Source organism: Barbus barbus, assembly GCF_936440315.1.
Source record: "Barbus barbus genome assembly, chromosome: 30".
NCBI classification, from domain to species: domain Eukaryota; kingdom Metazoa; phylum Chordata; class Actinopteri; order Cypriniformes; family Cyprinidae; genus Barbus; species Barbus barbus.
The window spans coordinates 22,377,088-22,390,474 of NC_136758.1; the positions used below are offsets into that span (position 1 = coordinate 22,377,088).

Consider the following 13,387-nt stretch of genomic DNA (forward strand, 5'->3'; position numbering starts at 1 on the left):
ACTAAGGCTAGCGAGTCCAAAATATTTTAATCCAAAGGTTTTAAGTTATAAAAAAAAGTCAAACAAGTTTTTTTTTTTTTTAATCCCATTCTTCAAACTAAATTCCAACTGTAATTGTAATTCAACTGTATAAGATAAAATGACTACATATATATTTATTTGTAAAACAAGTACAAAAATGTTAAATTTAATAATTACAGACTTGTCAATGACATATATATTTTGATATTTGATTTTATATCTATTGTTGTTATCGTTAACTGAAATTACTTAAAATTAGTTTTTGGTCATTGATATAAAGCTAAAATAAAATATAAATATTAGATGAAAAATATAAACTTAAAAAAAATAGTGTTTAAAAAAAAAAGAAATATTGCCTTGGCAACTTACTGAAATAAAACAATAGGTTTAAGTTAAAGTACTAAAATTGCTCAAACATAAACTGAAAAAAAATGACAGCAAGCAAAAAAATTAATTTATAATTAAATATATATACACAGACACACACATACCATAGTATATCAATAAGACTAAAATAAAACTAAAAACATTCTTGATATACATCTTTAACCTTTCTGCTGAATAATTCCCATTCTCACAGCATGCCCTGCCCCATAAAAACCAATTTGTGTTCAATGGACTGTATATGTTTTTATATGCAAAAATGGAAGGAATTTTCAAGAGCCTTATTCTAGTCAAACAAAGGGGTTCATTCAGAAACTGAATTTACATGGGGTAAATAGTGTGGAAAAGAGTGAAAATACTCTAGCCTCTGTCTCCTCTAGAAGCATGAGTGGTGTGGCTTAGTAGTTTACAGATTACAGCTTGTATAGGTTCAAAATTGAGTGTTGAAAGGGTGATTTATGAGTTCACACAACCCATCCCTCCAGCGTGATTGTCCCTAAACATGTACTGCCAGTTGTTTTAGACAAAATATTTGCTTAAAGAAGACAAATGCAATTTAATACTTGTGAGCTATGACATAAAGCCACCAACATGGATCCACAGTTGTTACTAATAGCGGAGGCATAACGTCATCTCTCTGTCGTAGAGCAGATCCTCAAGCCAATCAGAAAAAAAGCATTATGAGATGTGAAAAACATATCCAAGATATGGGACTAGAACCTTTAATCTGGTCTCCAATTGGCTGTATATTTTATGTTGCATGTCACAAATCGATATGCAGAATGAAAGCGGGTTTTCTCTGCTGCTATTTCTGGACACCGTGGCATGCAGTGTCATGCCTCCCACAATTTTGCATATCACCCAGGCAACCATTTAGAAAAAAAGCACTTGCATCCAACTCTGTCTCTTTTGTTGTACTGTGAATACTTCATCCTTGCCGCAGCTGCTCGCATGCCGTCAATGTGACCGGCCAATGCAATGCAAAGGGCTCTATGGATTTTTAAAGGGAAACACACCTCCAATAACCACAGCTGCTTCCAGCTGGGTGGGTTTCTTTTCTGAGAGCATGGCACATGTGCACTCTGCACTTACGGATGCTTACTGACTTTGCTTGCCATGCACGTGTGCTGGACGCAGCCCAGACAGGAGCAAATCAGCTGCTCACAAAATCTCCCCCAGGAAGAATTTCTGTCTCACACTCTGCCTCTCTCTCTTAACCAGTCTATTCCCTGCTAGAGATGCACTGATAAGCCGCTGGCTGGAGTGGAAGTCTTGTGCACAGAGAACACTGATGCTCTACATGTATTAGACGGACACACACTCACTCACTGTAAGATGCCAGCTCATCTGAGCCTGGCAGAGCAGGAACGGGAGTGTAGGAAGACAGAGCTGGGTCTTGCTGCGATCTCGGAGAAGGGTCGGATGAAGATGTGCGACACTGCGAGGAAACAGAGAGGTTGGTGAGATGCAGACGTTAAATATGACATTTATTATAACCGCTATATCATCTGCTAATACATTCATATGCATCCTAAAATACTGGATACAAACATATACTGATCTTTTTAGTTGGCATAAAGCTGTTAGATATACCCATTTGACTCTATATACTAAATAGTTCAGATAGTGACGTATTAGGAATGGGTTATGTATGTGTGTGATGATGCTAGCTGTGCTAAACATGTTTATAAGGGTCTCACATCACATGACAGACGTCTGTTATGTAACGCCCCCGATGTCAAGCTCATCTGCTTTAATTTTCTTAGACCAAGTGACTAAAATATGCATGCAAATTCAACAGTTCTGATAGGTTCTGCATCTGTCGTGCTCCACACTTCACCCCTCGATAGCATTGTTGTGGTGATCTGTAGTGTAAACCTTAAGAGTTCACCATCGTCACGTACTCTTCAGTCAGGCGGTGAATTTGTTGTTCTACAGAGCAAGAGTAAAACAAATGTTGCCTTTGTAATGGTGTACAAGCCTTGGGCTGTCTTGATTCAGAGGACAAAGTCAAAACTGGCATGAGACAGGCCTCATGTTCATCTTTATATCTGCCTATTGGCACTCAACTTTTGTTTATAGAGGGGTTTTTAAAGACACTGAGGTTTGCATAGTATGCGAGGCCAAGCCTGGATTTGTTGAAATACACTACTTAGTTAATAGGTTTATCAGAGTACACTATAAATTATAATCTTTTTTAACCCAAGGGTATTAATTCTGGGTTAAGTAACGTTGCATGCTTGTAAAGCACTTGAAATGCTTGAATCTCACTATGAAACTGAGATGCCAAACGTATACAGTATGAAGTGTCAGTGTAACCTAGGGTTAAAAAGCCTGTTTTGTGGCTAAAATGGTTAAAAATATATTCACTAGATAGATTTATTAATTCCAAAGTTGAAATTATTTAATTAAAAAACACTGTAAAAACAGCAATATTTTAAAGATAGTATTACAAATTAAAATAACTATATTAAAATTTAAAAAAATGTTAAGATTTTTAATTAATTTTTAATTGTTCATTTATTTCTGTGATGGCAAGAAACATTTCTTATTATCAATGTTGAAAACAGTTGTGCTGCTTAATATTTTTGTGGAAACCATGATACATTTCTTTCAGGATCCTTTGATGAATAGACAGTTCAAAAGAACAGCATTTATTTTGAAATCTTTTACAACATTGATCAAAAGTGACAATGAAGATACTGACAATTCAATGCTTTGCTGAATTTGTATTAATTTCAAGGAGGAAACTCCTATGAGACAATGGGATTGGTACTGATGAAACTGATGTATGCGTCACTCAAAGGTTTGAAGTAACACCCTTGTGTGCTTATTTCAAGAATTTTTACAGGCAAAGATCAATCATGAAGGCTTCCACTATGGTATGCATTCCTCATTGTCATAATGTTGTAAATCGTCACACCCCTGACATTCTAACCTGCCTGTCTGCTTTTCAAACTGAGTTGAAGAGTTTGGTAAACTTCAGCAGAAAGTTTAAAGACCAAAAAACTAAAAGACTTTCACGTTTGGTGTTAATTTATCTATTTTGTCTGAGCACTAAGTAAACAGCCTCTCTTTTTTTTCCAGATTCCAGATCTGACGTGAAACCCACAGCCCTGGAGCAAAAAAGAAAAGCATGTGCTCCACTGAACATTAAATCAGCACAGATTAATATCAGCAAACGAAATGGAAATAATACAGGTCTAAAATAGCTAATATTTTTCCATCAATTTAATTTGCATTTTCCGTTCTCAAAGCCTTCAAGTGCCTGATACTGGTGCCATGGATACAATGTCAATAATGATTCACTCTTTAGAGCTGAATCTTCCCAGTTGCTCATTTTTGTCATTCATTCCAGCATGGATTTATTATATTATGCATGTAAAATTTCAGAATGATTATTTTGTAATTTAGAATCAAATGCGCTGAAAGTGGACGAGAGACTGCGATTGGCCCGGGAACGCAGAGAGGCGTACCAAAAAGAGCTGGGTATTTTCTTACTCTGAATATGTAACATCATGGTCAATTGAAAATGAAACAGAAAGCTTTAAGTTTTTCTTTGTGCACCTGAACTGTAGCCCTGCGCGAGCATGGTTGGCTGGCGAGAGAAGAGCGGGCCAAGCAGTTCTATGAGAAACACCTTGAGGAGCGAAAGAAGAAGTTGGAGGAGCAGAGACAAAGAGAGGAAAGGAGGAGGATGGCGGTCGAGGAGAAGCGCAAACAGAGGCTCAAAGAAGAAAAAGTGAGTTTATGCCTGAGAAAAATGGTGACCATTGTTTGGTGGGAGAGATTTTGTTCGCAAAGCTTATATATGCTTCCAGTGAACAGTTGGGACATTATAGAAAAAAGAAAAAAAAAAAAGGAAAAAACAAATCGGATGGAATTTTTATACATGAATTCAGGTATACTCTGTGCACAAAATTAACTAAAAACAAACTTATATTTAAATTTTATTATATATATATATATATATATATATATATATATATATATATATATATATATATATATATATATATATATATATATATATATATATATAGTGGAGTCAAGACATTAAGTGGAGTCAAGACATTTACAAATATGATTAAAAGATGGAACTAAACTACAGAATGTCCCATTTTATTATTGTGTGATTCAACACATAGATGTTTTACCAGCTAAGAAGTTCAGCACTTTTAGAGTTTCATCCCTCTATCTGATGTGAGCATAAGTATTGGAACAGTTGCCTCACAGGTCTTTCTAAGTGATCAGCTGTGTCCTGTTGCATTAATTCTTCAGATATTAAAAGCAGGGAATGTGTCGTATCAGTTATATCCATTACTTCTGCATTCTGAATCTTGCATTCGATGATGACACACGCAAACCAGGATGAAGCTGAGGGAGATTACTTTGAGAGAAAAGCAAGCAATTTGGATGCTAAAAGAAAAGAGGAAGTCAATTAGAGCTCTAGCAAAAACAAAGGGCATGGAGAAATCAAGAGTTTGGAAACCACCAGCGACACCAGCAACCAACAACGACCTGATCAGCTGAGAAAACCACAGTAGTTGATGACAGACAAATCATAAAAGCTGTGAAAATGAGCCCTAAAAGATGTGTCTGTAAAATCACCAACAACTTCCAGAAAGCTGGGGTGATGCTCTGACAATCTACTGTCCTCAGGAGACTTTGACACAGAATTACAGATACTACACAGCAAGATGCAAACCTCTGACCAGCACCAAAAATAGAAAGGCAAGATTAGAGTTTGCAAAAAAGCACAAAGGTGAGCCAGAAGAGTTTTAGAACTGTGTTTATGGACCGATGAGACAAAGATGAACCTTTTATCTAAGTGATGGGAAAGCAAAAATGTGGAGAAAAAAGGGAACTGCAAATGATCCCAAGCAGACAGCCTCATCTGTAAAGCATGGCGGAGGTGGTGTCATGGCATGGGCATGCATGACTGTCTCTGGAACAGGCCCTCTCATCTTTACTGAAGACTTAATGTATGATGACAGTAGTAGAATAAATTTGGAAGGGTACAGAACCATCTTGCCTACCAATATTCAAGAAAATGCCAGCAGATTCATTGGGAAGTGCTTCATATTGCATCAGGACAATGACCCAAAACACCCTGCCAGTTCAGTCAAGGAATTTATAAGGGCAAAGAAATGGAAAGTCTTAGATTGCCCAAGTCAATCTCCAGATTTAAATCCGATTGAACATGAATTTCACCAGCTGGAGAGGAGAGTAAAGGCAAAAACTCCCCAAAACAAGCAACAATTGGAATTGGCTGCATTAAAGGCTGGGAAAAGTATTTCAAAGGATATGCGCAAAGCCATTTTAGCCATTGATTTATTGCAATGATAAAGTTTACAGCACTCCATGGACAACCAGTTTTGATTCCTACCTCAAGTGGTATCGGTCTGGTGAGGTATTTTCCACAGATCACTTGTAGGTAGGAGTCACAATATACATCTTTTATCATGTCCACATAGATCTTAGGGAGCTGTATCTCTTCCAATGCATCAACCATGACTCTATGAGGCAATGTGCCAAAGGCATCTCTGAAGTCAAGGAAGACAATATATAGCTTAGCAGATTCGTGCTTGAAATCGTCAATGGCAGTTTTTAAGCAAAAAACATGCTCATTCATGCCTTGTCGCTCAATATAAGTTTTTTGTTTGTTGGATGAAATACCAGCATCAACCAGCCAAGGTAGTATTCTTGAAAGCAGGCACTTCATATTATGTATACAGATAGCAATAGAGAGATATCCCTCCATGTTGAGGGGTCTTCTGGTACACTGTCTTTCTTCGGTATTCTATGAATGAGTACTCCCTTCCATGAACCAGGGACTTTACCATTAATCAAACAGGTGTTAAATATGCTTTTCAATATGTAGCAGGACGTTTGCCTAGGCTTTCAGATTCTCGTAAGTAACACCATCTGAGCTGCTGGCTTTCTTATTGGGCAGATTTACAATTACTTTCTCAGTCTCTTCTATTGTAAACGCCGATGTAGGTGGCGGCGACTCAGTCATTATGTTGTCTAAGTCATCATTCCACGGGGGTAATTCAAGCGTGATATTAGTTGTATCGGACTGGCATTTTTTCCAATAATAATTGTACACTTGCTCAATGTTACCAGGATCAAGCGGTGGCGTGAGAAACATGCAGTCATTTAGAATAATATCAATCACCTTTGCTCTACGATGCTCTACGAACCTCTTGAGGGTTTCTCTGATACTTTCTTGTGGCAGAGGCAACCGCTGGTTGTATCCCCTCCCGCAGATACCGCAGTTACTTTTCAATCCAAACGGCCGGGTTTGCAACAGGGTTTGATTTGGATCGAGCATTATCATCCAGTGGCAAAGTCCTTAAAATCCGCACTACATACTTGAGTAACGGTAGTCCAAGTTGTCTTCCATCTGTGCGTTTTATGGAAAATATCCCGGTTTTGAAGAAGGCCCCATTGAGAACTGTAAACAACTTTGACCACTTCCTGAAATCTCCGGTGAGTACAATGTTTTGTTTTTCTTGTAATCGTTTTGTATCCAGACCTTTCCTAAATTGTCTTTCATGATACTGGAAATTGATCCATTCATTTTCTGTCAGCACTCGTTCATAATCCGTGAACTCTGTAGATGGAGTGTTGCAGGCCGACAGTAATATGCTCTGGGGTAGAGTCCAGGACTTGCTGGCGGTGTTTATACATTTTACAGCTTTGTATCGCCTGCTTAAAGGCTACTTTGATAGATGTTATCAAACACATAACAAGGAGTGCTGTGCGTAAAATCATGTCCGAAGATTCTCTACATTTACGGCGGCAGTTACGACAGGTGTCATGCGCGTGTCACACACACACACACACACACACACACACACACACAATTTTGTTTATTACAAATTCAAATTAATTGATTTAATTTTTAATTGTTGAATTTTTATTCATTAATTAGTTAATTACAAAATGATTCACCTTCAAATACTGGTACTGTAATATAATAAAACCTATAATAAAACACACACACACACACATATACATATGTATATGTATATCTGTATGTATACACACACTCTAATATAACTAATTTAAAATCTAAAACCTTGAGATCAAAAATCAGAATCATGAGAAACAAATTCAGTCAAATGTGTCCAGATTTTAAACTGTGTATACCATCTGTTTGTGTGGGTTTCATAAGCACTATAGCTCTGTCTGCAGCAACTATGATGAAAAATTGCTGTGGAGATTTTGCAACCATGATTAAAAACATACGGAGCATGGGATGATGGGAGTGTTTTCATCCTGTGTTTTAGGAGCGTTATGAGTCTGTGGTGCAGAAGACGATAGAGAAAAGTCAGAAGGCCAAACAGAAACCTGGCCACTGCTCAAGAAGGGTCACCAAGAACGAAAACAATGGTGAATATTCAATGCATGATTCAAAATGCAATAACTGGCACCAAAACTCTCTTCTAGCCTTGCATCTACTTTCCCAACTCCCTTTCTGACAACTTTCTGTTAGTCGCTCTACTTTCTGCTCTCCCCTAGCTAAACGCCGCTCTCTTAGTCAATGGGAGATTGACCTTGTGCGTCGTCTTCAGACTCCTACCGTCTCTTATCTAGCCAGAAGCAGAAGTGCTGTGTGTCTGTCACGAGACACAGGTATCACTTTAGACTGAGGAATTCACAAATCACAAGGAAAGTTTGGAGCTGGATGTAATAAATATTGGCTTCCTGTTTTCTTCTTCTTCTTCTCATCCTCATTGCTTAAACCTATTTCTCCATACTCATTCATCCTCATTAATAAAAAATATATATATATTGTATTAGTTCATATTTGTCATCGTTCAGCCTCATGTCATACCATGAACTCAAGCACCACACGAAAGCCCCAGGTGCATTGTGGGAAAGTGCCAAAACGGCCTGCAAGCTCAAGTCCAAACGTCACTATCCACAGAACCACCAACAGAGAACTGGTGAGAGTTCACATTCATTTTTAGACCATTTGTTTAAATATAAAAATATGTATTAATTAAGCATGTAAGCTGCATGTGATTTTTACAAAAAAAATATTTCAGGTGGCAAAATGCAACTTTGAGGAGCTGGACTTGAAAAAGCAACAGCTACAAATAACAACAAACGAAATCAAAGCCAAAGAGGACACAAACCCACCAGTGAATACGGTCCTCCCAACATCATGGTACATTTTATATATTTGTACAGCACAATCTCTTTGCATATTATATCACTGCTGTCTAGGAGAAACAATACCAAAGCTGCATGAATGGCAGTAATTTTCAGGTTTATATCATTGCATGTCATGTAGAAGACCAATTGCAAAGCAAAACTGATGTAAGAAACATCTCCAGCAGTAACTTGCAATTGTATGTTTTAACCACAGATGGCGAAAGAGAGGCAACAATTCTGTAGTACAACTTCATAAGAGATCTAACTTGTGATTTTACTTTCTTACAGGAATGAATAAAACTAAACTTAAGTTTCCCCACACTCTTAAAATCACCAAATTATACTGTTGGTCATTATGGCTCGTTCTGTCTTTATTTACTTATTTCAAGGCTGCAGAACAGATCACATATCAGACAAGCCATACTTAAACAAGATTGCTTGCCTCCACTGCCAGAAGAGGAGGACCTAGAATCTGAGGAAACGCTTGCTCAATGTCTGCAAGATAACCAACTCCAGTCGAATCCAGTTACTAATGGGCCTCCCTATCCAGCAGCAGGCTCTCAGATTCCTAATGGTTAGTGAAAGACTTAAGACACATTTTCATTTTTCATTTCAAAGTCAGCAGTCTTCTCTATTATTGTGGTTTCAAAGAACAAGATACCCATAATTTATATTGTAGGGATGGTCATTAATTGAAACTCAAATGTAAATATTCTAATATTCTGAGATACTGATTTTTGACTTTCATGAGCTATAAGCTCTAATCATCAAAATTAAAACAAAAAAACTTTTGAAATGTTTTACTTTACATGCAATTAATCTAAAATATATGAACGTTTCACTTTTTGAAATAACTTACAAGAAAAAATGAACTTTTTCACGACATTCTAATTTATTGAGATGCACCTGTATATGTGTGTGTATGTGTTATATATATATATATATATATATATATATATATATATATATATATATATATATATATATATATATGTGTGTGTGTGTGTGTATGTGTGTGTTTCAGGACCAAGTCAGATTGGTGACACAGCACAAGTCAGAGCTGCTGCTTGGACTAAAGACCCTGAAGAGGCCACTCGCCTGCTGACTGAGAAAAGGAGACAAGCCCGACTCCAAAGAGAGAAGGAGGAAGAGGAGCGCAGACTGAAGGAGGAGCTGGAAAGGTTTTTTTGTATTCTTACCTTTCTTCTATTAGTCTAAGTCCTCTTTTGTGTCTTAGAACTTTACAACTGCTTTTGATTATCAGTGTTAAATTGTATTTGTAAAATTAAACGTCGACAATTTACGTTGTCCTTTGCTGAAGTAACTGGACAGTTAAATAAGCTAAAGTTCCAATTCGGTATTTAAAAAAAAGACAGTTTGAACTTCATGATGACAGATAGAAATTCGTAAAGTGCACTAGGCTCCTAACTGAACTTGTGTGGCTCATCTTTGCAGAAAGAGCAGAGACGAACTGGTCCGTCGAAGAGCTGAAGAACGAGCCAAACAGGAAGCAGAGGCCCTGAGACTGGAGGAGGAGGAGAGGAAGAGACAGGAAGAAGAGCGACTCAAGGCTGAAGAGGAAAACGCTTGCAGACAGAAAGAGGAGGAAAACAGGCTTCAACAGCAGGTATTAAAAGCTTTTGGCTGTTTAAAAAATTTTTCCAACCCTGTTAAAACATTTAAAATCACCGAAAAGTGAATAAATTGAGCTCTGGCTTGAATTTGAGGCCGATTTGACCAGTGGGGAAGTGTTCAGGAAAACAATATTGTCCATTTGTTGAATAAAAAACACACACATCAGGCTTATATAGTGATTCCTATGCTCCTTTCACTGACATACCATCTTACTTGTCTTTTGGTCAAGTTTTTTGGCTTCTGACCATTTGTCTTTTCCCCTAAAATAAAGCTAAGATCATATCATGTTAAACGGGTCATTGAAAATAATGAAAAAAAAAACCTATAATCTCTATAATGTACTCTCAGAGAGAGCAAGAGGCTCGTCAGAGGGTGCTGGCAGAGCAGCAGAGACTGGAAAGAGAGAGTCGTTTCAAGAAAGAGGAGGCCGAACGCCAAGAAAGGAAAAAGGTACAACTTAGAAACAGACAGCTGTTTAACTAACTGAGAAATTTCATTTTGAATATTGCAATTCAAAGCTTTGGGGACAGTATGTTTTTTTTCTTTGAAATAAATTAATACCTTCAGCAAAGATGCATTAAATTGATAAAAAAAAATAATGACAGTAACATGACAATTTATAATGTTACAAAATATTAAAGTGCTGTTAGAAATACAAAGGTATTTAGCAGCACAACTGTTTTCAACATTGATAATATTAAGAAAAGCATTTGAGCAGCAAATCAACATATAAAAATGACATCTGAAGATCCATGTGACAAAATCAGCTTTGCCGTCACAGGAATAATTAAATAGAAAATAGAAAAAAGTCATTTTAAATTGCAATACTATTTCACAATATTATTCTTTTTACTGCATTTTGATCAAACAAATGCAGCCTTGGTGAGCATGAGAGGCTTCTTTCAAAAACATTGAAAATCTTACCGACCCTAATGTATATTGTGCTTTCAATTTTTCCCAAATCAGCGTCTGGAGGAAATCATGAAAAGAACAAGAAAGACAGACTCTGATAACAAGGTAAGACTATCACTGGAAGGAGCTTTGTTCATGTCACATCTAGAGGCCCTGCTCACTTTTTGTCCCCTTTAGAAAACTGCATCAGTGAAGGACAACTTGCCTTGTGAGAATATGAAGTCTGTAATCAGGCTACCAGGTCCAGGAAAAATGCCAAAACTGGAGCTGAGGGACGAGGAGGATATGCTTCCTACTGTGGCCTTCAAGGAACGACGGTCCTTCCGCAGTCTTTCTGGCCTGGATGAGATACAAGCCCATCAGCAAACCGGTATGTGAATGCAATTTATTTGACAATGTAAATCTGCTTTTAAAATCTAACATATCTAAATATATGAAGTTAATATTATGCAACTCAAGTTTAGATTTGATTATTCAAGGATTAATTAAATATTATGCAAGAATGGTTATTAGATTTATATATTATTCTATTAAATTCAAATTTTAAACTTGTTATACAGCTGGTATACAAAATGTTAATGTTTGCCTCCCATGCTTCAGAGGTTATTTAACCCACGGAACTGTCATACGATGCCAAGACCATCAGAGCAACTTCAGCAAGCTTGTCTTTCTGAACAACACAAAAACAACATATGCACTTGATTTCCCTGCACTTTAATAAACCTGTAGTTTAATAGTCACACTTCCTTCTACAGATTACAGTTCTCTATTGCCCAATTAAAATACCTAAATTGCTGCTTGATTTGCTAGAGTGACATCATGCATCGCTCAGTAGCCAGATAACTTTGGGTACATGGTATGATTTGAATAATACTTATTGACTTAAAAAGGTAGACTACCCACCAAATAAAACTTGAATGATTCATTTTTAAGCTTTAATTTCATCATATTTTATATTTTAGCCAGTATGTTTATGGTGTTATAAAGAGAAATGCATTCTCCTCAAATGTCTGAGTAGTGATATAGTAGTCTTATGGATCTTTGTTATAAATATACACATGTAAATGGTAATTTACCTGCACGAATGCATACTGTACACAACAGTTTAAAAGTTTGGGGTCAGCACGATTTTTTTTAAATAAAGAATTTTTTTTTTTTTTTAGCAAGAATGCATTAAAATGATCAAAAGTGACAGTAGAGACTTAAGATTTTTACAAAAAAAATATATTTAAAATAAATGCTGTTCTTTTGAATTTTCTAACCAAAGGACCCTAAAAAATGTATTAAAGTTGCCACAAAAATATAAACAGCCGGAACTATTTTCAACACTGATAATAAGGTTCTTGAGCACCAAATCAGCATATTAGAATAATATCTGAACGATTATGTAACACTGAAGACAGGAGTAATGATGCTGAAAATTCAGCTTTGCAATCACAGAAATAAATTAAATTTTAAACTATATATAAAAAAAGAAAAATTGTATTTTAAATTGTAATAATTTCACAATATTACTTGTTTTTTTTTTATCAAATAGTTGCAGCCTTGGCGAGCATAAGAAAAAAAAAATCTTACAAACCCCAAACTTTTAAATGGTAATGTCTGTGTATTTTATATCCAGATATCTGTGCTAGAAACTATTCATGTAATTTAAGGATCTCTCTTTGCAATGCTGCTGCTTTGACTCATGAGGGCACACACGTATACAGAGGTCATTTTCCATCTGTCCTTATTGCTTACCAGTGCTTTTGTGTCACAGTATTACACCAGACGGGTGAGCTCATGAATTTCCACAGTTGCTGGTTTTACACTGCTGCTATTTAGCTGTTCCAAATAAAAACACCCCCTACCCACCCCCTTTTAATAAATGACAATTTATGATTATTATGTGCTCGTCTGCCTTATAAACATTACTATAGTGTGCCGGTACCTGCTGACCTTGTGCAATGATAGAGGGTTATACAAATATGGTGCAAAAGATGTAAACAGTTCAATTCATTTTTTTATTGGTGTAAGTAAATAAGCTTCAAAAAACAGACTGGTTGTTGGCGTGTTTATTATTTATTTATTTTTTTACTTACCACAGTCTAGAAAAGCACTTAAAAAGGAATAACCATCGCATTTCCCGCTGAAGTTTCGAGTTGGCTAAAATGACCCGAGAACTGAATGTTCTTGTACCCTGAGAACATTGTTACATGTCTGGTAAATGGGCTGCCAGTTTGGCAAACAGTGACAAACCTCAGATGAGAAGAATCCTGGAAAACTG

General features: G+C 36.5%; 1 protein-coding gene across 1 annotated transcript; it reads left to right on the top strand.

The window, feature by feature from the left end:
* The first annotated feature begins 8,223 nt into the window (after nt 1-8,223).
* On the top strand, nt 8,224-13,149 carry LOC306849990 (uncharacterized protein). The gene is made up of 9 exons (XM_079385395.1): nt 8,224-8,363; nt 8,466-8,587; nt 8,964-9,148; nt 9,599-9,755; nt 10,030-10,201; nt 10,558-10,659; nt 11,176-11,226; nt 11,299-11,491; nt 11,722-13,149. Exons 1-9 carry the CDS (start codon nt 8,253-8,255, stop codon nt 11,730-11,732), a joined length of 1,104 nt encoding a protein of 367 aa, XP_079241521.1. The 5' UTR covers nt 8,224-8,252; the 3' UTR covers nt 11,733-13,149.
* Nucleotides 13,150-13,387: the final 238 nt, after the last annotated feature.